General features: G+C 39.6%; 1 protein-coding gene across 1 annotated transcript; it reads left to right on the forward strand.

Annotated features, from left to right (window-relative positions):
* The first annotated feature begins 805 nt into the window (after nucleotides 1-805).
* On the forward strand, nucleotides 806-18,523 carry Arhgap11a (Rho GTPase activating protein 11A). The gene is made up of 12 exons (XM_051183778.1): nucleotides 806-1,160; nucleotides 3,818-3,888; nucleotides 5,823-5,919; nucleotides 6,235-6,488; nucleotides 7,156-7,319; nucleotides 7,472-7,618; nucleotides 9,220-9,294; nucleotides 10,205-10,372; nucleotides 12,693-12,819; nucleotides 13,282-13,387; nucleotides 15,513-15,651; nucleotides 15,958-18,523. The coding sequence occupies exons 1-12, from the start codon at nucleotides 1,032-1,034 to the stop codon at nucleotides 17,475-17,477; spliced, it is 2,997 nt and encodes a 998-aa protein (XP_051039735.1). The 5' UTR covers nucleotides 806-1,031; the 3' UTR covers nucleotides 17,478-18,523.
* The last annotated feature ends 3,715 nt before the right edge of the window (nucleotides 18,524-22,238 follow it).

The raw sequence follows: 22,238 nt of genomic DNA on the forward strand, positions 1-22,238 counted from the left end.
ACCAATTCCCAACTAGAACCTTGGGGCCGGGTCTTTGGCGTTTTAGGTTTATAACTAAACTTGAATCACCCCGGCTTCCGTAGGGGCGGTTTCTAGGCAACAGGCCTTTCCGTTTTAGCCGAGAAAGGGGGGGGGGGAGGCCAGAGGCGACTATTCGAATCCCCGGAGTATATTTTCTGAAGATCAAAACAAATATATTCAGGCACGCTTCAGGCATTTTTTTTCCTGTAAAGATACTGTCAAAGAATATGTGGAACTCACTCTCTTTTTACATTTCTTAAGCCTGCACCCCGCGCACGCTGTGCTCTCGGCTTCGCCGGAACCTTTCCAGTCAGGCAGCTCCTAGCCGCCCCGAGGAGGTCCTCATTTTGAAAACAGGAGCGGGCCAATCAGGTGCGGAGCGCTGTTTGGCGCTGGCGTTTGAGCCCGGCTGGGACTGAAGGTGCGGCCGCGGCGGCTCTGATGTGTGCGGGCGGCGGCATGAGCCGGGCCGCTAAGCTGTCGCAGGCGGGGGCCGCACGCGGGCTGATGGGCCAGGGCAGACGCAGCGTGTGACACGGGGTGACGGGGGACCAGCCCGGGCGGGCACCGGGACTGGGGCATCCCTGAGCAGCCGGCTGGCCCGGCTGGAGGGACGAGGTTAAGGCTGCGGTTCCATCTCAGAGGGCCGAGCCGGAGGTCAAGGCTGCCCTGCGTGGAAGAGGATCGGGGGAGTGGGCCGGAAGCGGGAGAAACGAGCGACAGGCGTTGGTCAAAGGGAAGAGGGGGGCTCGCGACAGTAGCTGACAAGGCCGAGTGGCGCAGAAAGAAGGTCGGTGGAAGTGAAAGAGGAGGAGGCAAGTGTGGCCGGAGAGAAGGAAGTCTGTGTACGTGGGTAGAGAGAGGATCGGAGGGAAGCCGTGGAGGTGGCCGGGGCCTGGGGCCGGAAGAGTGCCAGGCGTGGCCGAAAGGTGTTTGGGAATTGGAAGACTTGGTGGCAGACGGAAGTCAGGACCCGGAGTCGGCCTCGAAGAGTGGGAGACGCGGTCGGGATGTGGGATCAGAGGGTAGTCAGATTGGCCCTGCTGCAGCAGCTTCGTGCTGTGTACGGCATTAAGGTCAAGGGTGGCCGCGGGCAGTGTGATCGCAGGAGACATGAAACTGCAGCTGCGGAAACGAAGGTAAGTTAAAACGTGTCAGGAGAGGGGCACACCCGGCTTACTCTGGATGACAAAGACACGAGGTCATAAGTGTCAAATCTAGTCTGTGTGGTCGTTTGTCTATGTTTAAAAGGATTCTCCCCCCCCCCAGCAACTTTCAGCACTGGAAATTGCATTATTTCTCGATGTAGCACCATTTTGGATCAGAACACTGCTAGAGATGCCAGTAGTATCTCTACGTTGAGACAATCTCCTTACAATGCCGACTTATTTTGTGATGCTGGGAATAGGATCCTGGGCCTCCAATTTAAACGCTGTACGACTGACCTAATATTCTACTGTGTTTTAAACAGGCAGAGTGTGTGTGTGTGGAGGGGGGGAGCAAACTACCTCCTGCCAGTCTGGGTTGGGCAGTCAGTGCATTGCAAAATGTATCAGTAGATGAGAAATTCAGCTTAAGCTTTAGAAATAGGCCTCATATGACCTTTCTGTATTCAGCAACTTAAGAAAACAGGCCTGCTGCCTGACCATATGATACTTCCTGGTCTCTTTAGCGGTGTAAGCATTAGCTGCCAACATCAGTCCTACACTGAAACAAACCTGGGATTTGTGGGTATTTTAATAAGCACATTGAGAATAGTGAGTTGAAAGTTTGTTTAGTGACTTGTCACTGAGTTCGCATTTCTAAAGGTTCGGGATTCCTCCAATTACTTTTGTGTGTGCACAGGCCCACTCATGACAGTGGCATCCATCTAAGGGTCAGAGGACAATGTGAATGAATTAGTTCTCTCCCTCTGTTATGTTATATGGCCTTGAGGCTCAAACTCAGGTTATTAGGCTTGGCAGCAAATGCTCTACTCATCAAACTATCTCACTGCCCCCCTCCCTTTTTTATTTTTAAATTTAATGGTGCTGATTTGGGACGGGATTATATTGAGTAATCAAGACTTTCATTGGGAAGAACTGAATATAAGTTATTTTAAAAGTATGTGGGTAATTTATTAGTACTTTGTAGTACTTGAAGACAAAATCTAATAAAATTAATTTGCGTAATTGTGTTGTTTGAGGAGGAGTATAATATAGCCCAGACTGAACTTGAACATACTAGCTAAGGCTGCCTTGAGCTGATCCTGTTACCTCTACCTCCCTAGTGCTGGAACTAAAGAGATATGTCACCATACCCATTTAACGTGTTTCTTTATGGCTAAAAATTACTGTGGTTACTTGGGTTGGGAAAACTGTCTTCCCACAACCTTTAGTATAGGTATTTGCTTTTTATCTTTCATATCTTACCTAACAAATCCTGACACGTTTAGAGACAGGCCCAAGTTTTACAGTTAACTATGAATGTGGACTGTTTGTGTAGTTCTCAGTGAGTTCAGTTCCTTATGCTGTAAAGTGGTAATTCCTGGTAAATTCTCTAAGTAGGTCTAGCACAGTACCTGTCACTTGCCATCTACTCAACTATGACAATTACCCATGTTCTAATTAACGGTTTTGTGGTATAAATTCAGTGGTGAATGCTAGTAACATTCTAATGATATACAATTTTTTCTATAATATAATGACATAAGATTCAGGTTCAGACATGAGAAACAGAATGTTATAATGATTCCATTAAAGTCGCACAGCTAAAAATTAAGAAAGCCAGGGTTTGAAAAGTGGCAGTCTTGCCAGTGGGAAGCTAATTTCTAATTGTTTTTGACTGGGTGGCCTTTTATTGCTTGGAGTATTTGTCAGAACAAGCCAAGTGTTAGAAACAGCATTGGTAAAATTTCATTGCTATGTTGAATCATTTGCCTGATGGTCTCAATCAGAAGTACTTGGAGAGCAGTTATGGAGGGCAGGTTCATCTGAACTAAATCAGCATGAGAGAAATTAGGGTACACTGACTTACTTTTGAGTATGCAGGTCTATACCGCTTGACTTTCAATCCAGTGGAAAGCCACACAGTCTTCATACTCGGTGACACGTTTTTAGGAAGCTAGTAATTATATAGGAAGAAGTAGGACGGTACTGGAAAAAACATCCAAACACAAGTGTATTTTTGGGATCCTTGGTGTTCTAAACTGAATATATATATATTCTTCAGAGTGAGTCTCAAGGTAGCTAAATGAAAATTATCTTAAATGCCTGCAGTCTTGGCCTGGTGTACTTCAGGACACAGGTGAAGAACATGCTGATGTACTATGTGGAAGAGTTGTAAGGTTAAAAATACCCACATTTGATGTGTTTTAGGAAGTATTCAAATGTGACATGAATTCAGGAGTTATTGTTTTACTTACCAACTTATTTAGTCTTTTGTGTGAATTTGTAAGACTAGAGACAAGTATAAATTAGGTCACTGAAGAAATGCTTGGCATAGGGAGGTATTAGTATTTGGACTAAATTTGGTTTAAGAATTAAGCACTCATTGTATCAGTTTCCCATAATGAAGTCAAAGACTGGCTGAATGAACAAGATTTTATCTTGATGTCTTTGTGCTCAAAACATCTACCCTCATATCTCCTACAGGAGATACTTGCTAGTAAATACACTTCAAATAATTGTCTTGTGTTGATTGATAGCTTGAAATTATTTCTAATAATGTTTTCATTCCTAAAATCCTTATTTGCCTGATGTTAAATATTTTATTTTATGTCTAATACTGTGTTGAGTAACTGAGTTTGTCATTTTAGGGTAAGGTATTTGGAGTTCCTTTTAATTTGCTGCCTCATTCAGTTGTCCCAGAATATGGACATATCCCAAGGTAAGCAGTCTTCAAAATGAAGAGAATATTTCAAACCAGTTTTAAAAATAGTTTCAAAGGTTTAAAAAAAAAATAGTTGATTGATGCATATATGTGCTTAAAACCACATTATTTTGTATCTGAACATTACCTATTGTAAAACCATGGGGCTGAAGATGAATTAGTGGCTAAAGATGCTTCCAGCATAAGCCTGGTACTGAACCCATGTATAAAGGTGAAGGGAGAGAACCCAGCTTCACAGAATTCTTCTCTGGCCCCCAACATGGTGCTGTGGCGCACTCACTCATACATACATATGTTACACTTGCTGTTAGAACAGTTTCAGAGTCTTAGATCAAGGAGTAATGGCCAAAAGGTTGTAATCTCTGGACTGCCTGTAAGTAAACAAAAACAGCTTTCATTTACCCTCTTTTAGGGCTGACATCCAGGAACCGGGTGTCAGTACAACTCTCATTGCTTGTAGCTGGCATAACTTTCACAATTCTTGATGCCAGCTGTTAAATCTAACATTAACGTTGGTTGAGATCAGTTCATAGGTTAAGTTGAACTTTCACCCCTTAACATGAAAATGATTATAAGGACAGAGAAGGATTCTACTTTTCTAAGGAAAAATGTTAGAATGAGAAAAACTTGATGTTGTTTGGGGGGAAATGTAGGATGATAGCTATGTAAAGCTGTGCATGCTATAACAGGTCACCACTCATGGAGAGCCTATGGATAGAGAAGCCTTTGGCCAGGTAGGCATGGTGGTGAATACTTGTAATCCCAACACTTAGCAGATGGAGAAGGGAAGTGGGACATCACCCTGGCTACACAGCAAGTGTGAGGCCAGTCTAGGCTACAAGAAACTTTGTCTTCAGAAAAGGCTTTGGAGCAAGCCTAGGTCATTCCATATGTAGACATTAAGTAGAGGAGGACATAAAAGGGGCTTGAGAAAAGAACAGTTTAGGGAGGTAGCAAAAAAAAAAAAAAAACAAAAAACCAAAAAAACAGAGGAATGGTGAGAAGGACATTTTGGAGCAGGGAAACAGTCAGGTGTGTCACATGTGGATAAGTTAAGCAATATGAGGAGACAATGAATTGACAATTGCTTTGGGCATTGGTGTCCTTGGTGGAAGCTGTTCCACAGGAGTAGTGAGGGTGAATGTGTTCAATCAAGGGGTAGGTTGAGATGGGGATGTGATAAACAAAGCTAGTCTTGTGTTATGAAGAGAAGCAGAAAAGAATGTAGACTTGATAGTGTCTACACATTTGTGTTGAACAGAGAAAGCCTGAAGTGTGTGAAGTCCTAATGAGTGTGTGCTATTCATGTGGGCACAGTCATATCAAGTCGGACCCCATGGAGGAAGGGAAAGGGGGATGTATGTGTGTGGGGAGGACTGAGGGCAGGTACTGACAGAAAATGTCCACCATAGCCCTACACCACCCAGAATGAAAACTGATGTTCTTCAAAAACTGTTCTATGGACAATAGCTAAACTTGCCTCCTTGATCCAGCTGTATACTGCAAATCCCACCTATTTGTTTTTCTATGTCATAACCATGCCTGCTTATTCAGCAGGCTGCAGTAACCTCACCTCCCTGTTCAAGTCTGTATGATAAACACTGAGCTTGAGGGGGCTAGTCCACCTGACCCCAGCTCTTTAGGTCTGTCTTTTCTTCATTTATTTATTTATTTATTGCCACCCTTTGTTAGTTCTTTCCCTGGAGCCTTGCTAGATGTGGCACACATTGACATTACCATGAATAAAGCTATAGACCTCAGAGGAAAAAGTTAGGAAGCAAGGAGAACAAGTGAATATTTTGTTGCAGGGATCAAGTGGAATTGGAGCTGGAAAGGCATAGTGCCTGGCCTGCTTATGTATTAGCAGTAGAATGAATGAGGTTATTGAGGTGGGTGTCTGGACCCTTGAAAGAACATGATTTCTCTTTTAGCTTTCTTGTTGATGCATGCACATCTTTGGAAGAGCATATTCATACAGAAGGGCTTTTTAGGAAGTCGGGATCTGTTACTCGTCTAAAAGCACTAAAGGTAAGCATGCAGTTTTGAACTATACTTTTTTCTACTGCCGTCTTTGATTTGATTTTTACAGTTGAAATTTTTTTCTAAAAGCCATTGTAGGTCATTTATATACTGCTTTAAAAATACAGCATGCTTTCAAATTTGTGCTCTTCATTCTTATACTAAGTGAAAAGAAAACCCAGCTTTTTTTTTTTTTTTTTTTAAGGCTTTTAGAAGGGACTAGTATTTTATACAAGGGTTAGGAGAACCCTTTTTAATTAGATATGATGACTATTACTGTATTTAATATACTGTTACGTGCCCAATATTCCTGTGTCTTTTCAGAGTAAGCTGGACCATGGTGAAGCCTGCCTGTCTTCTGCACTTCCGTGTGATGTCGCAGGTCTGCTTAAGCAGTTCTTCAGGGAGCTACCAGAACCTGTCCTCCCAGCTGATCTGCATGAAGCACTGTTCAAAGCACAACAGTTAGGGGCAGAGGAGAAGAATAAAGCTACATTGTTGCTGTCCTGTCTGGTGGCAGACCCTACAGTTGATGTGTTAAGATACTTCTTTAATTTTCTCAAGAATGTTTCTCTTAGGTAAGGGGTAATTAAAAGCCTCCAGAATGAGTTTAATTTCTTGGCTACCTAAAGTTGTTCCTAGTAGTTTATAAATTTAATTTGGAATGAAAAAAATTTTTTAATCAGTCTTTACTATAGGAAATATACGCTGTGTACTTTAAGATTAAATACTTTGTTGTCATTACAGTCTTGATGAGGGATGCCTTAAGGGTTTATTGGTATTTACAAAATTCTTTTTCCACTGGATGGATTCTGGTTTTGTTTCTTAAACAATTTGTCTTTTGTTTCTTAATTTTCCTCTTCCTACTGTCAGTGTATCTACCTGTTTTGTTTATACTTGATGCTGCCTTCTAATGCCTCATTTTCTATGTGTGACTCTAAAAAGCAGATAAACAATCTATAAAAGAACAAAGTTTGAACTAATTAATATGGTTTATATTTAAATCTATAAAACCATATATTTTGGGTTTTCATGTTCTTTTGTAGACAATGTTTAAGCCAACCCTTAGTGTTCCTTTTCTCTTTCCTTTGTCCCTTGCTTCTTGGGGCCACTTGTGTGGGTGGATAGGTGGGTGAGGGCTGTTTTACTTGTAGGTGACAGGTACAGTAAATGTGCTCAATGTGTTATTTTAACTTCCTATAGTTCTACCCTTTTCACCATTTAATAAAGCCTTTTTGTCATCAGGGCGAGTGAGAATAAAATGGATAGCAGCAATCTTGCAGTAATATTTGCACCGAATCTTCTTCAGACAAATGAAGGCCATGAGAAGATGTCTGCTAACACAGAGAAAAAGCTGCGATTGCAGGCAGCTGTAGTACAGACTCTTATTGATTGTGCATCGGATATTGGTAAGGGCTAATTGCGTTGTCAAATAGTAGGATTTATTTAAATGAGGGAGCTCCTGGCTTCCACCTGAAGACAGCCATTAGAAAGGGACTATATTATTACCTATAGTTTAGGATGAGGAAGGAATAATTGTCTTATAAACATTTTGATTTAGGGCGTGTGCCAGATTTTATCCTTGAAAAGATACCGGCCATGTTAGGTATTGATGGTCTCTGTACTACTCCATCCCTGGAAGGCTTTGAAGAAGGAGAATATGAAACTCCGGGTGAATGTAAGAGAAAAAGAAGACAAAGTGTTGGAGGTAATTGATGCTCTCATTTTACGATGGTACTGGGACTGCATTTAAAATGCAAACATCAGCATTAGTTATGTTGTGTGTCTTTTGGATGCCTAGTTGGAGAAATAAAACACAGGCATATTAGAAGTTCAAGTGATGATACAATCTGATATTATGCACTAAATCTTTAGCAAATGATTCGTGGACTGTAATCACCAAGGACTTGTCCAAGAGAAGGTCAAACTAAGCCTTATTTATTTATTTATTGTGCTGGGAATTGAAACTAGGGCCTCATATAGGCTACGCAAGTTCTAAGCTTCTGAACTACATCCTCAGCCCTCAACAAGGATCTTCTTAAAGGATGAGTAGAATACAGAGAAACTGAGTAAAAGAGCAGAAAACTTACATTCTGTTGAGAAATGTAGAATAGACTATCTTGGGAACAAATCAGCGTGCTTTGAGTGTTGTTCCTCTGTGTGCATTTAATGGTATAATGTGAAACTAGAGGCTAGGCCAAAGGCAAACTGGTACCTGAGTGTTGACTAAATGTTGAATGGTTATAATTTGAACTATGACATGATTGAAGTATGTTCTAAATTTAATTTGTAGAACTGACACCTGGAGGTAGAGAATGGTAAGAGATACGGCAACAATACAGGAACCCGATCTTTGAAAACCTTAGTTGTGTGAATGAGGAGTGTGAAGTCAGTAGTAAAGGAAATTCTACTAAAGGAGATTCTAAACAAACAAAAGTTGTACTGTGGTAATAGTAGCTCCTGTCTCCTCAATCAGGAAGAGTGAGGCCATCGTCTTTCTTGGGAGACTCCCCCCAGTGTGTTGTACACACATGCATGTTCATGTGAATGAGTAGTTGTGGGGAAATCAGAACAACCATGGAAGGCACTCCTGCTTTCTACCTGTTTTCAGATGGGCTCTCCTGTTGACTGCTGTGCTCTCCAGGCTAGCTGTCCCATGAGCTTCAGGGAATTCTGCTGTCTCTGCCTTCCAGTCTCCCCAAAGGAATACTGATAAAATAGATATTTCCTACGGCCATACCCAGCTTTAACAGGGGTGCTGGGGATTTGAACTTAGATCCTCACAATTGCATAGCATGTACTTTTTCCAATGAGCCATTTCCTCACCTGATTTCTTAATGTTTGAATATCATTCCTTTTGGAATCGTTTGGCTCTGTTATTGCTTTCTTCTTTCTTTGGTACTTTTGTAGGTTCCTTTTATTACTTCTCTGTTAGTTTCATAGGACTGCTATGTTGCAGCAGGACACAATTTCAAAGTACACAAACTGAATGGCTTAGAAATCACAGTTCTAAAGGCCAATCTACAAGTGTCAGTTGGGCAGACAGCTTTCTTTCCTCTTCTAGCTTCTAGAACACAATTTAGTTATCTATAAATCTTCCTGCCAGGGCTGGGCGTCGGTGGTACACGCCTTTAATCCCAGCACTTGGGAGGCAGAGGCAGGCCGATCTCTGAGTTCAGGGCCAGCCTGGTCTGCAGAGCTAGTTCCAGGACAGGCACAAATGTAAATGTTTCTTAGACATGGGTCATCTTTACTATTGGTACAAGGTAGATTATATTACATTTTAATTGCTTATGTTTTGCATTTCAGATTTTGTTAATGGAGCCCTGAATAAATTTAAATCTAGCAGAACACCCTCTATCACACCTCAACAAGATAGAACTGGTAGGTATATATATGTATATATATATATATACACACACACACACACATTTAAATGAAAATATATTTAGTGCTGTGTAAAAACAATTACAATAACTGCCTAATTTAATAGTTAAATCTCAGTGCTAATTTCCTTAAATTAGTATTATACTGTGTATACTGTGTTATATTATTAGTTTCATTGAGTGTGATGAACACAAAATCATAAGGTTAGAATTTATCTGTTGTCATTTTTAAAATAATCCTAATCATGGTTTTCATTTGCTTATAATTTAGAGCGTTATAATTTAGTGGTTCGACCTCACTTTGTGTCAGAATAAGTTACACATTCTATACTCTAATGTTTATACTGGTTTGCTTGCTGGTAAATGCATTTGGTCAATACAGACAACATGATTGTTTTACTTTTCATTGAAGTGAATTGGTTAACATTCACTTAAGAGAAGCAAATGCTGAGTTAATTTTATCTATATATCTTGAATGTAGTTGTAGTTTTCTTCCCTGTATTGATATTCTTTCATCTGTATTATATATGTCCATTTTTCTATTTAGTTTAATTACTTCTGCTTTTTAAGAGCCTTGCCAGGCTCAGTATGGTTGCTTCTGTCCTTTACCCCAGTATTTGGGAGAATAAGGCAGAAGAATCTTATGTTTAAGTCCTGTCTGGGCTACATAGCAAGGAAGCCCCATCTCAAACAATAAAGAAAAAAAAAAAAAAAGAGTCTTGCCTCTTTGTAACTTTGCTATTTTTATTTTAAATAATTTCAGAATGTTAATTAAGTAGTATTGGGTCATGGAAATGTATCTCTCACATTTGTTTGTCAACCTCTAAGTAAAAGTGCTTATAAGAAATTAAAGCTTTTGTGTGTTTCCATCTGTGTGGAGAAGCAAGTTGTTTCTATGTGGTTTTCAGCCCAGGCTTCTGTATCACCATTGAGTCTCACACCAAGTGTTAAGCGTAAACTGCCAGGAGAGTCTTCTCATGCCTTCTCAAGTAAGAAAAGGAAGTCCATCAAACACAACTTGAACTTTGAGCTGTTGCCAAGTCATCTCTTCAGCAGCAATTCTACACCAGTATCAGGTAGCAAAGAGACTCTTTTCATTGGGTTGTAAACACTAACACGAGGGCCTGATCTCAACAAATTAACTACTTAGATTAACATGACCCAGAAGAGCCAGAAATTACATCTTTCCATGTTTCTGTATTTTATAAGATCTACTCTTAAATACTAATTTAATAAAAATAAAATGTTTGTTTTATGGGTAAGTCGAGTAAAGTTACAGTGAATAACCAACCAAGCATTTGGGCTCCTTGGGCTCCTGCCGATGGCATGGGTACTCAGGGTTTATGTGACTGAACTTCCTGGGTCCTGTTTCCTCTGGATCCATATGTGGGGTTCTATTGTTATCTGCAGATGAGCTAAGGTCAAAAGTTTCTCCAAGTAGGTTTACAAAAGCCTTAAAACTCGGAGCAAGGCAACCAGCATATAGTTTTAGATATTTGTACTTGATTAATTTTAGTAACATTCAAAATCCTATTAGCTATTGAATATACCTTAGATTTATTTTATTGTTATAGCACACTCAATATAAGTTGGCTTATGTTAACTTTATCATCAACCACAAGTGAAATGAAACAAAACCTAGGGATGAAACCCAAAATCTAGGGAGTCCCCTATCTCAAATTTGTCACATTTAATCAAAATCTTAGTCCTTTAGATTTTAATAATTGTTTGTTTCAGGCACTGTTGAGTGTTTCATTTTGAGCTCAAGAACTGATTTACAAGTTCTTCCCCAATTTTTTTTTGGTTTTGTTCTACTGAGGGTTCATACTTTGCTTAAATTGAACAGAATAGCAAGTTGTGGTTTTTTTCCAGAAGGAAACCCCTTCCTCACAGGTTCTGCAGGGCTTATTACAGTTGAACAGCAGGAAGGCTGATGACTACATCTGTGTTTGCCTTCAGTGTCCAGAGGTTGGAGACTTAAACTCTTGTTTTTCAAGACAGGGTTTCTCTATGTAGCTTTGGAGCCTGTCCTGGCACTCACTCTGTAGACCATGCTGGCCACAAACTAACATAGGTCTGCCTGCCTGAGTGCTGGGATTAAAGGCGTGAACCACCACTGCCTGGCACGGGGACTAAAACACTTAAAGAAACTTCATATGGTGTGATTTAAAATCCTATCCAGAGTGTAAAACTTCCCAGTGGCCACTGGGAATTGTAGTCTTTCTGTTAGCTGCTTCCCAAAGTGGAAATATTCTTGTGTTAATTTGAACTGAGTTTGAGTTTGCATCACCAGTGAATTTTCTTTAGGAAACATTCAGCAGTAATTCTATTGCTATTAGCTCATCTTTCTTTGGCCTGCTTACTTAATCAGTAATCAAGAAAATATATCTCTTAAGTATGAAAACAGGTTGGTTTCTTCATTTGAGTTTTAAAAAGACCCTCTTTTTTCCTCAGCACCTAAAGACATTAATCTACAGTTCATGTGCTACTATTTGCAATTTTGTGTGTGATTAATTTACATTATTCCGCCTATTCTGACTGTTGCTTGTAACTACATACATTTCCAAGATGACTAAGTCACATTGGATGTGTTATATTGACTTCTAAAATGTTCTTAGTCTAATGCATTATTTTTGTGACTAAACAAACTCACGAATGCCTCTTTGGACACTTTGTAGATTTTTTTTATCAATGATGAATTAATAATTTGTGTTTGTTGGAAGTTTCCTACACAGGACATGAGTCACGTGTATATATACCTCTGTATTTTTTGTATAACAGTTTGTATGATATAGGTAAGGTTGAATAATGAAATTGAACTTTGGATTACTTGGCTAGAACCTGGCAGGCATGAATGGGCTGGGCAGAGCTTTAGATTATTAGTTTGTTTGACAAAAATTATTGGCAAATTATACTTGTAGGTGTTTGGCTATCAATTGTATTCTGAATGCTTACATTCAACATTTGTCAGTAGTTTTTAAAGATTTTTTATTAGCATATATATGCATAATGCGTTTTATTATGTAATTTCTATTCTTATATATCCCTTCCCATTTCTGATAATCCCTGGCAGTAATATTTATGTTCTTCAAGAAACCATATTTCCAGAATCTGAAACTATTTAGTAAATGATAGGTAAATTCTACTCTGTATCCACAGCTTACTCTTCATAAGTGTTTAAAGCGGGACTAATATAAGATTAATAATCTAAACTGTTAAATGGGAGATTAATAGTTTTCTTTTTAGTCAGTTACTGATAACTGAAGCCTCTAACCAGAAATGCTGTCTCTTATTGCAGCTTGGGTAATAGAAATTAGACTTAAATCTACTTGCTGCAGTTTTATACTTTGAAAAAAAAGTAAATGTGTGACATACTACATGTCCTTTTTTTTCTAGTTCACTTTGATACAAGCCCAGAAGGGTCATCTCAGAATTCATTCTCGCCTATCATCATGAGTGGAGACCACTTGATCAGTACAGACCTAAGGCGAAGTAAAAGGATTGCAAACAAAAAAGTTTATAGGTAATCTGCCCTAGACATTGTCTTTTCATTGGTTGACCAATGGTGTGTATGTGTGCTGTCATTTCACCAAAAATTACAGTTTAATCATATTTTTTAAGTCCCACAGTCTTTATGTTCTTATTAACTATAGGCCATTCATATGTCATCAGAAAGAAGAAAAAAAAAAGAATTAAATTGAATTCACTGTCCTTGATAAAAATCCTTGTCTAAGTTGATTATGTAATTTTAAATTTGTTAGCTTTGCAAATAATATGTTCTACTGACTGGTTTATAAGTGACTAAGGATGATAAGTCATTTTCATATGCAGAAAGGCATATATATAAAGTATGTTAAAGTTTAAGTCACTTTTAAATTTTTATTTAGTTATTAACAATATGATTTTTGGACTTAGTCAGACTTTCATCTTACGAGAATCTCCAATGTCTATGGCAGAAACTGACATTTTACATTGCTTTCTTCAGGGTAGAATCAGGGAAAGCAGGCTGCTTCTCCCCTAAACTCAGTCATAAAGGAAAGGTCCGAAGATCTCTTCGTCTGAAGTTTAGTCTGGGGAAAAACAGAGATTCAGTAAGTTTCTTGTTCTTGTGACAGAATACCCAACAAACTGCACAATGGAGAAGTTCTTTTGGTCAGTGTTTTTGAAGTTTCAGTTCATCCTGGTGGGGAGAATGTGGCATGTAGAGAGAGACAAAAGAATGCAGAAAGGGGCCAGGGAACGACCCAGATCTAAGCACATATCACTCCCACCAGCTCCCATTTTTCACTTCATCCAATAATGATTATGAATCATTAACGGATGCATTCATTCACTGGACCAGAGCCCTCTTCTAATAATCTCTGGGAACACCATCACAGATCCCCTAGACGTGTGCCTATCTAATGTTATAGGTGTTTCTTATTCAAGTGCACAATTAAGAACATCATAGTGGAACACCCTCTCACATTTGCCTTCCTTCCAAAATAGTGAACTAAGCACTACTACTCGATTTTATCACCATTTTAATCTCAGAGCTCCACTAAAGCTGCTTTCATCAAAGTGTGGGTTGCACTCTAATCTCAGAACTTAGCAGGCAGAGGCAGGTGGTGGATCTCTGCAAGTTCATGGCCAGCCTGGTCTACAGAGTGAATTCTGAGACAGTCAGCAATGCATAGTGAGACTATCTCCAAAAAACAAGCCTGGTGGTGGTGGCACTCAACTTTAATCCCTGCACTTAGGAGGCAGAGGAGGTGGATCTCTGTGGGTTTGAGGACAGCCTGGTCTACAAAGTGAGTCCCAGGCCAGGCTCCAAAGCTACACAAAAACCCCCTCTTGAAAAACCAAAACACAATAAAACAGGGTTGCCTGTGAATTCAGTATTGTCAATCAAGCAGTCAGGAATTGCCAATAGGCCTTACTCTTCTCTCCTATGGGCCTGTAGGCAGCATTTGGCTCTAGATCCCTTTTGCTTACTTCCTATTACTTTTCAAATTCCTTTCTAACAATATCCAATACTGTTTGTATAAGACATCCACATTAAGTTCTCTGGGTCACAGTACTCTCCTAAACAAACTGAATATATCTCTTTCCTTGCAGGGTTTTTGTTGTTTGGTTTGGTTTGGATTTGGGAAGTGTCTTTTATCGTGCTTAAACATGAATTGTGGCATGGAACTCTGATCCTTGGAAGTCTGTTTAGGCGAAACTATCCTACACGCTCGTCTTTGCTCTGCTGTCCCTACAACCAAGTCCTCTCCCTATTATCACCCATTTCTGTTAGGCAGCTTGCTCTTCCAACCGCTCAGGCTAGAGCAGTTCCTGGTTCCACATTCTCATGTGCCACATCTTGTCTGTTAGAGAAACCTGCTTAATTTCTGCTCTTAGCTATCTTTAAATTTTCTTTTCTCCTGGATAACTGCAGTTAGTCTACAGTAGGTTTCTACCCTTTCTGCGATATTTGCCCCTGAAAAACAGTTCTTTAAAAAAACAAGTCATATTTCTCTTCTGTTCTGAACCCTCCAATAGTACTTTGTGTTCTGATTGAAACCCCAGCCTCCTACATCAAGATGCAGGTTCCACATGATCTGTGCCCAGAACACATCTCGAGCTCTGCTCCTGGCCTTCCGCCTCTTCACTCTGCTGCTTTCATCCTGACTCCTCCAGCTGTAGAGGCTGCACTGGAAACTTCTTCCTAAAAAGCAGTTGTCCTAAAGGTTTTTATTGCTCTTGCCCTTTACCTTCTCATCACCCTGTGTGAAATTACTCCCATCATTACCAGCAATGTCCTCTCACTATTTTACTGTTATCCATATCACTTTTGACTTTGGATTATATTGATGTGATGTAATGTATTGTTTTGATCTAAATCTCATCTTCGAATGTAAATACTGTGAGGGCAGAATTTTTACCACCCTACTCACCAACACACACACACATACACACACAACACATTTGTCAACAGGCCCCAGCACAGAAGCAATACTAGAATTTATACTTTTATAATAATATGTTATGCTGTCTTTATTTTACTTCACAAAATATCACCTAATGTTTACACATTTCACCAACAGGCAAGAGTTTCTGTGTTTCTAATGAAGTTATCCTTCACTTATATAAGCTTTTTTTAAGTTAGTTGCTAATTTTAATACTTAATTGGTTTTAATATTTTTAACTGGATTTGCTTAACTAAACCATTTTCAAATTTTCTTTTCTGTACAGAATGGATGTTCTGTCATCAATAGATATGAGAATGTTGGTCGTCGACTAGCAAATCAACAAAATCTAAAAAATAGGATTGAATCTGTAAAAACAGGTCTGCTTTTTAGCCCAGATATTGATGAAAGATTGCTAAAGAAAGGTACATTTACACAATACTGTAGAATTTTTCCCAAAATTTTAGTAGCAGTTTAAGATAAAATATTACTTTGTGTTCTAGAAGTTTAAAGTTCATTTGAATGGTGAGAATATTTGACTTGGCAATGTTGCTTTCTGTCAACAATTGGGAGATTCTTGTAAATGTCACATTAGACATGTCTATTTTAAATTGTAACAACTTCAGTTCTTTGGAAATAATGCTCAGTATCTTTACTTAATGTGTGTTTGGATAATGTTTCAAAACTAGGTAAGACATAAAGTATTAAAAGCATCAACTGGTTTATTTTAGATGCAGAAAAGATGAGCAAATCTGAGGAACACTTACTAACTCCAGATGGACTAGATGAAGCAGGTTATAGGATGTCTTGGACAGAACCCAATAATTCAAGTTTTCAAGACATGGGTGCAAATGGAGCTTCTCCAGTCATGAGTAATCTTGAGGTGAAGCACTTTTCTTTGGAGTCTGATGTTACTGTTGAAAACTCACTGGCTGTGTCATGTGAGCTCAGACCATCCACCTTCCACAGCCAACCTGACAGCAATGTGCTTGGGACTTCCCTCAGTGGGGATGAAAGTAACATGACCTCTGAGACCTTGCTGAAGATTCAGAAAGCGTTTTCTGAATCAGGGAGTGGTCTTCATACCCTGATAAGTCATGGACAGTCATCAGTAGCAAATGTAGGGGAAGAAAGTGAAGCCAGTGATGTGACTGTGAGAGAATCAAAGGAAAATGATGGCAACTACACTGGAGAAGATGAGAACTGTGTTCCAGGAAGAGATTTCTCATTGTGTCAAAGTCCAGAATTTGGTAGAGAAGTAAGGATGAAGGTAGAATGTGAAGAAGACATCCATTCAGAAGTTGCAAAAGCTGACTTAATCCAGGAAGAGTTCCCTAGTGAGGAGCAAATGAAGGGACCACAGTCCCCAAGGAACCAACTAAATACTCAGTCAGCGGGGAAGGAGAGTGTTGCGGAGGCGAACTCCATGGCATGTGAAGCCCCTAGGGAAGATGAGGCTCACTCTTCTTTAGAGCAGAGTACATGCAGTGTGGTAGTCCTTCCAAAACCTCAGCCCCAGAGGCTTGCTAAGCAGCGGTCACTTGTGGGAAAACTCGATAATACAGTTCCTGGATGTTTACAAATGACTGAGCATGGAAAGGTTTCTGATCACATACAGTGGTTTAATAAGCTTTCTCTAAATGAACCAAACAGAACAAAAGTGAAGTCACCTCTGAAATTTCAACGTACTCCTGTCCGTCAGTCTGTCAGAAGAATTAATTCTTTGTTGGAGTATGGCAGGCAGCCTGTGAGGCAAAAGAAGTTGGCAATCCTTGGTGATGCAGCTTCTCCTCTGGTAAAATCAGTGAGCTGTGATGGTGCTCTTCCCTCTTGTGTAGAAAGTACATCAAAAGATTCCTCTGTTTCATGTACTGAATTAGGTACTGAAGTACGGAAGTCCATGTTCCATAAGTCAAGTGATGCAATTTCAAAATCAAGCATTGAATTAACTTCCAAATCTTTCTCAAAAGTGAAGAGACATCCAGATCCTGTGCGTGCTTCTCTTGGAACTACTAGACTTTGTAAACAGGAGAGCAAATCTGATGGTCAAATTAAGTTTCCCTTGGATGATCTCACTAATCATGATAGATTAAAATTTGTTGTAAATAATAATACAGCCTTTTCTCATGAAATAAAAAACAGAGTTCTTAGGAAACCATCAGATAAAGAAAGGGTCTGGTACAAAGGTTCTCCTAAAAATCCTATTGGAAAGACTCAACTACTACCAACGAGTAAACCTGTAGACTTGTAACGGACAAATGCAGTGTTTTTCCTCAGTGTAAATAAAATTAGCAATTTGTGGGATGACTTGCAGGATAATTGAATGCTTGTGTGTAACTAGGGATGCTTGTTAAGTGGGTTTTCTCTCAAGCAGTCTTGTTGCTGGAACGATTTGGTTTTCATACTTGCACATAGTGCTACTTCATTTTTATTACTAAAGCATTTAAACTTTTCTTTTTTTCTTTCCCCCCCCCTTTTTTTGTTATTGTTGTTTGTTTGTTTGTTTTGTTTTTTGAGACAGGGTTACTCTGTATTGCTTTGAAGCCTGTCCTGGAACTTGCTGTTGTCCAGGCTGGCCTCAAACTCCCAGAGATCCACCTGCCTACACCTCAAGTGCAGGGATTAAGGCGCCACCACTGCCGGGCAAAACATTTAAACTCTAAACTCTATAAATTTTAAAGAAATTGTTGGCTAGATTATTTAAAGGGGGGGCATGATTTTCGTTTTGCATGCTTGGTAGGAAGTTGTGTTTCTTTTTGGTTATTCCTCCAAGTCAGAAACATTGTAAATTATAATCTACTACATAAAGGGAATTGGTAGTCCCTGCAAATCTTATGCCCTGAATTATACTCATGTTTGTTGTCTTGACCTAAATCCTAAAAGTTGATTTGCCTCAGCGGTATGCTAATACTTATTCTTGCATGGAGCAGAGGAATTTGGTTTGTATCTCCTGAAGGTATATGCAAGGTTTCATTTGAATTTTGAATTAAGGACAATGATTAAATCACAATGATGACTAAGCTTCATTCATACATTATGGTGTTGAAGTAATTAATTTTAAGCCATACTTCATTTTGAAGGTAATTTTGGTCTATTTTGTCCAATATGAAAATGAAATTTTTAAGGAGGAATAATTAAACTTGAAAATTTTAATCGATATTTTTTTCTATGAAGATGGTTGATTTTAGAATTTGAATTGTTAATGAGCCTCTGTACATTAGGTAAATATCTGATAGTTTTATCCTGTGTTTAAATGTTATTTATTTAGCATACACATTAAAAATAACTTCTGGAAAATGTCTTGCCTTAGAGTGTTATGTTTTAAATGCAAAGCATTGCACATACTGTTAGTGTGTGTTTTGTATGTGAGGAACTTCAAGTCCTTAAGTTTACCTGAAACTTCTACTTGAAGATGTGTGGCTATTTTTTAGACTTATATGTGTGAATGTTTTGGCTGCATCTATGTATGTAAATCCATGTGAGTATAACATATGTTTTCCTGTTCTCCTCTGAGATAAGAGGGGGTTGGATACCCTGGGTGGTTGTGAGCTACTATGTAGGTTCTGGGTGCTGAACCCAGGTTCTCTATGCTGAGAAACTACAAGAGAACCCTGTGCTACAAGTACTCTTAACCATAGACCATCTCTTCTGCCCCAAATTTCTGTTTTATTTCAAGATTATTTTCTATGTTCCTTATCCTTTCCCAGAAGTAGTATATTGTTTACATTAAAACTAAAACTCTGTAGTCCTAAACTACATACATATTAGGTACAGCTAGAATAGGTTGTGGATCACATACCTAAAATTGATGAGAAGAGAAATATCTCAAGATTTTAGAATATTTACATTTGCTTTACTGATTGAACATCCCTGAAACAGAAGGCTGAAATACTTCAAAATTTGAAACATTTTGAACTAAACTCTCAACTTACACTAAGAATTCCTCCATGATGATAATGTCTAGTTCCTGAGCAGGGCATGGTGGAGTATCACTGTAACCTGGAACTCTTATCTCAATTTTTAGAATGAAAAAAAAAATCTACAAAATCCTCAACATTTAAGATGCCGGATCATTTCATATTTGGGAGTTGGTTGAGAAAATTTTAAAATGTGGCCTCATATTTGTATTTTTAAATGGTAGTGATTTCATGGGCTATATGATCAAACAGTGTACATTTGTGAAAAATGATGTGTTCAGTAACTTGAATTACCATTTTTTAAGTATAAAAATCTAATGTTTTTTAAGAAGTGGATTTTAATATACAAAGGACTAAAGTTAGTAGGTTTCTGGGTAACATTCTATGGTCACTAAGAACTTAATGTGTGGTTTTGAGAATCAAGTATAGATTATATGTGATTCATGGTTTATTTTAAAAATAACAAATTTTAGTCAAGTGTCTAGTGACAGACTCTCAGGAGGCTTAGGTAAGTTAATATTGACACCAGTCTTGGTAAGATTCTTGTACTCCAGCTTGAATGTGAGATGTCACCCACAGGCTCTTGCTGAAAGCTTGGTTCCTATCTAGTGACAACTATTCTGGGATTGTAGAGCCTTCCAGGGTCCCTGGGAGTGTGCCTTTGAGCTCTGACCTGCCTGTTCCACTGAGTCATGTGTCCCCACCATCATGTTCTGATTCACTAGGTTAAACTAGAGCGAGCCAACGATCACTGAAATCTCAAAAGTTGTGTGCCAATATAAATGTCTTTCCTTTACCTCAACAGTTTGTCAGCAGAATAAAGGCTTACATACCCTGCCTCCAAAATACAGTGCAATGTGAATGAATCATAGACATTTTTGGTATGTTTCAGGCAGCTACCCAGCCAGTAAAACATAGTAACCCATTTTTCCAATCTTAAATTGGATATACCAATTTAAGAATAAACGGTATTCATTAGCAATAAATATTTTGTACCATCCTAGACTTTGAGCCTGGAGCCAGCAGACTACTTGTCATGTTGATTGAACCAAAATGCATCCAGGAAAGAAAACAACAAAAAAGTTGGGAAAGATGCCTGGCTTTACACAGAAAGCCCTCTCACAAGTCTCCCTACCTCCTTTCATTGCATTAAAATGCTAATGGGTTTACTGCTTGCTCCAAGCTGTCACCACAAAACCCTTAGGACTTGGATTTTTCTTAGTCACCCCTGCTATTGGCATATTCAGGACAAATGCACGTTTTGTTTTATAGATGGGTCTTTTAAGTTTCCTGTGTGAATGTAGGTCATGGAACTATGTTGGACTGTGAAAGGGGAAAGCTTAAATGAGGAGATAAGGAAAAGATACTAGAAAAGAGGTGTATGAAAATGCCAGCAGGAAGCCTGTTTGTATTCTCATTTAAAACTCTTCCTAGCAGAATTAAAGGTGTGCTGTTTAGTGGTGGTCTACATTTACGTAGCTGCTTGAGACTGATAATCGTAGGGTTGATGCAGAAAGGGGACATTCGAGAAATGTCAACAGTCACAAGACACGAATGCCTGGGCTGGAGTACAGGCTTCAGTCCAGAGATGCAAATGTCTGGAAAGCCTTTCAGGAACTCTGGGAAGGCTTCTTCCACCTGCTGGGGGCGGGGCCTGGGTGGAGCTAGGATGCTGAGGGAGATGACGCAGGAGCTATCCAGCTCGTCAGTTCCCTGCTTTGGCCCAGATTGCAACTAGCTCGCCCGTGGCCCCACGGTAAATTTTGCAGTGAAGCGGCCGGGCTAGACAACCCGCAGAACGTGGATTCATAAGGTAGGTGAGGATGGCCTCCAGAAACCCTTGAACTTGAGGCTGGGGTTAGACAAAGGATGGATGTGGAGGTTACAAGGGATGGCTATAAATAAGGGTGGGAGAGTGCAGTTGGCTGGCCAGTAAAAAAAAAAAAAAAAACATTGGGAGTTCATGGGGAAAGATGGAGATAATGGATCCTGGTGCCTGCATCCGGCCCTTTCATCATGGCTGTAGATTGTGCCGCTAAAACAGCCATCCACTGCTCTTTGAGAAGCAAGGCGAGGAAATACCTTTAGCTGGAGAAAAAGGACATTAGATGAGATGAATATTTCAATTTTAGGAGCGATGCTTGGCTTTACCCCACTGATTCCTAGCCCTGTGAATGCTCAAAGGGGTTTATCTGGCTGTTGCCTGCAGCACCCACTGGAAACAAGCAGCTTCCAGAGACGCTGTGTGAATACTATTTCCTTGCTCTGCAGGCATATCCACAGACACCCCTATGTAGAGCAGGTTGACAGCCCACATAATCCCCCCCACCACCACCATTTCACTCTCTTCCTTCTCTCTGCCGCCTCCACAGATTTCAACTTTTAGAACAGTGAACCCATGATACCAACGTTGGAATACAAGTGCAGGGGCCTCACTGTGCACCTGGCTTTGCTCCATGCTCCCATACATAATTTTGATCTTTATCTTATCAACTCTATAAGACAGATTTTTTTCCTATTCTTCTGCAGAAGAGGCTGAGGTGCTTGCCCAGGATCACCTAGGTGCGCAGTGAAGCAAGTGTCTTTCATGTTGCCTCTCACGTGGTGGGGCAGGACCTGAGCTCAAAGCACTTCTCAGGATCTTATTGCATTGCTTATCTGCTAAGTTAAAACACCCTCTGCCAACAGCCAACATTATGGCATTCTATGGGTTGTTATTGTTATTATTATTACTGTTTGAATATTCCTAACTCCTTTTCTTTACTCTTTTCTTCCTTTAAATTGGGAAAACTCAAAATACCACCCTCCTTTTCTCAAAACTGAAAGTGCTTAGATTACAAGGAAAACAGACCATAGGTGTGAGAACCATCCTCCCAGCTTAGTATCCTCAGGTAGCAAGTTAGAGGGGCTTGCTTACCCTAGGCTCTTTTGTCTCTTTACTCCCCCTTTCCCACAGTGGTTTCCTCCCTGGCTTGGACACTTGACACACAGCAAACCTCTAGGAATTTTTCATTGCAGTTCCCTTTCAGGGTGGTCCTTGAGCCTCAAGTTGTGATTCATAACTATATCACCACAGTAGTGTTATTACAGTTGCC

This window comes from Phodopus roborovskii, unplaced genomic scaffold (assembly GCF_943737965.1).
Source record: "Phodopus roborovskii unplaced genomic scaffold, PHOROB, whole genome shotgun sequence".
Lineage (NCBI taxonomy): Eukaryota > Metazoa > Chordata > Mammalia > Rodentia > Cricetidae > Phodopus > Phodopus roborovskii.

Bases quoted from the DNA above. Each gene is read 5' to 3' on its own strand.
- Arhgap11a (XM_051183778.1), top strand. From the start codon at position 1,032: ATGTGGGATCAGAGGGTAGTCAGATTGGCCCTGCTGCAGCAGCTTCGT. The intron at 7,320-7,471 runs GTAAGGGCTAAT...ATTTTGATTTAG, and splicing joins TGATTGTGCATCGGATATTG to GGCGTGTGCCAGATTTTATC. The intron at 10,373-12,692 runs GTAGCAAAGAGA...TTTTTTTTCTAG, and splicing joins CAATTCTACACCAGTATCAG to TTCACTTTGATACAAGCCCA.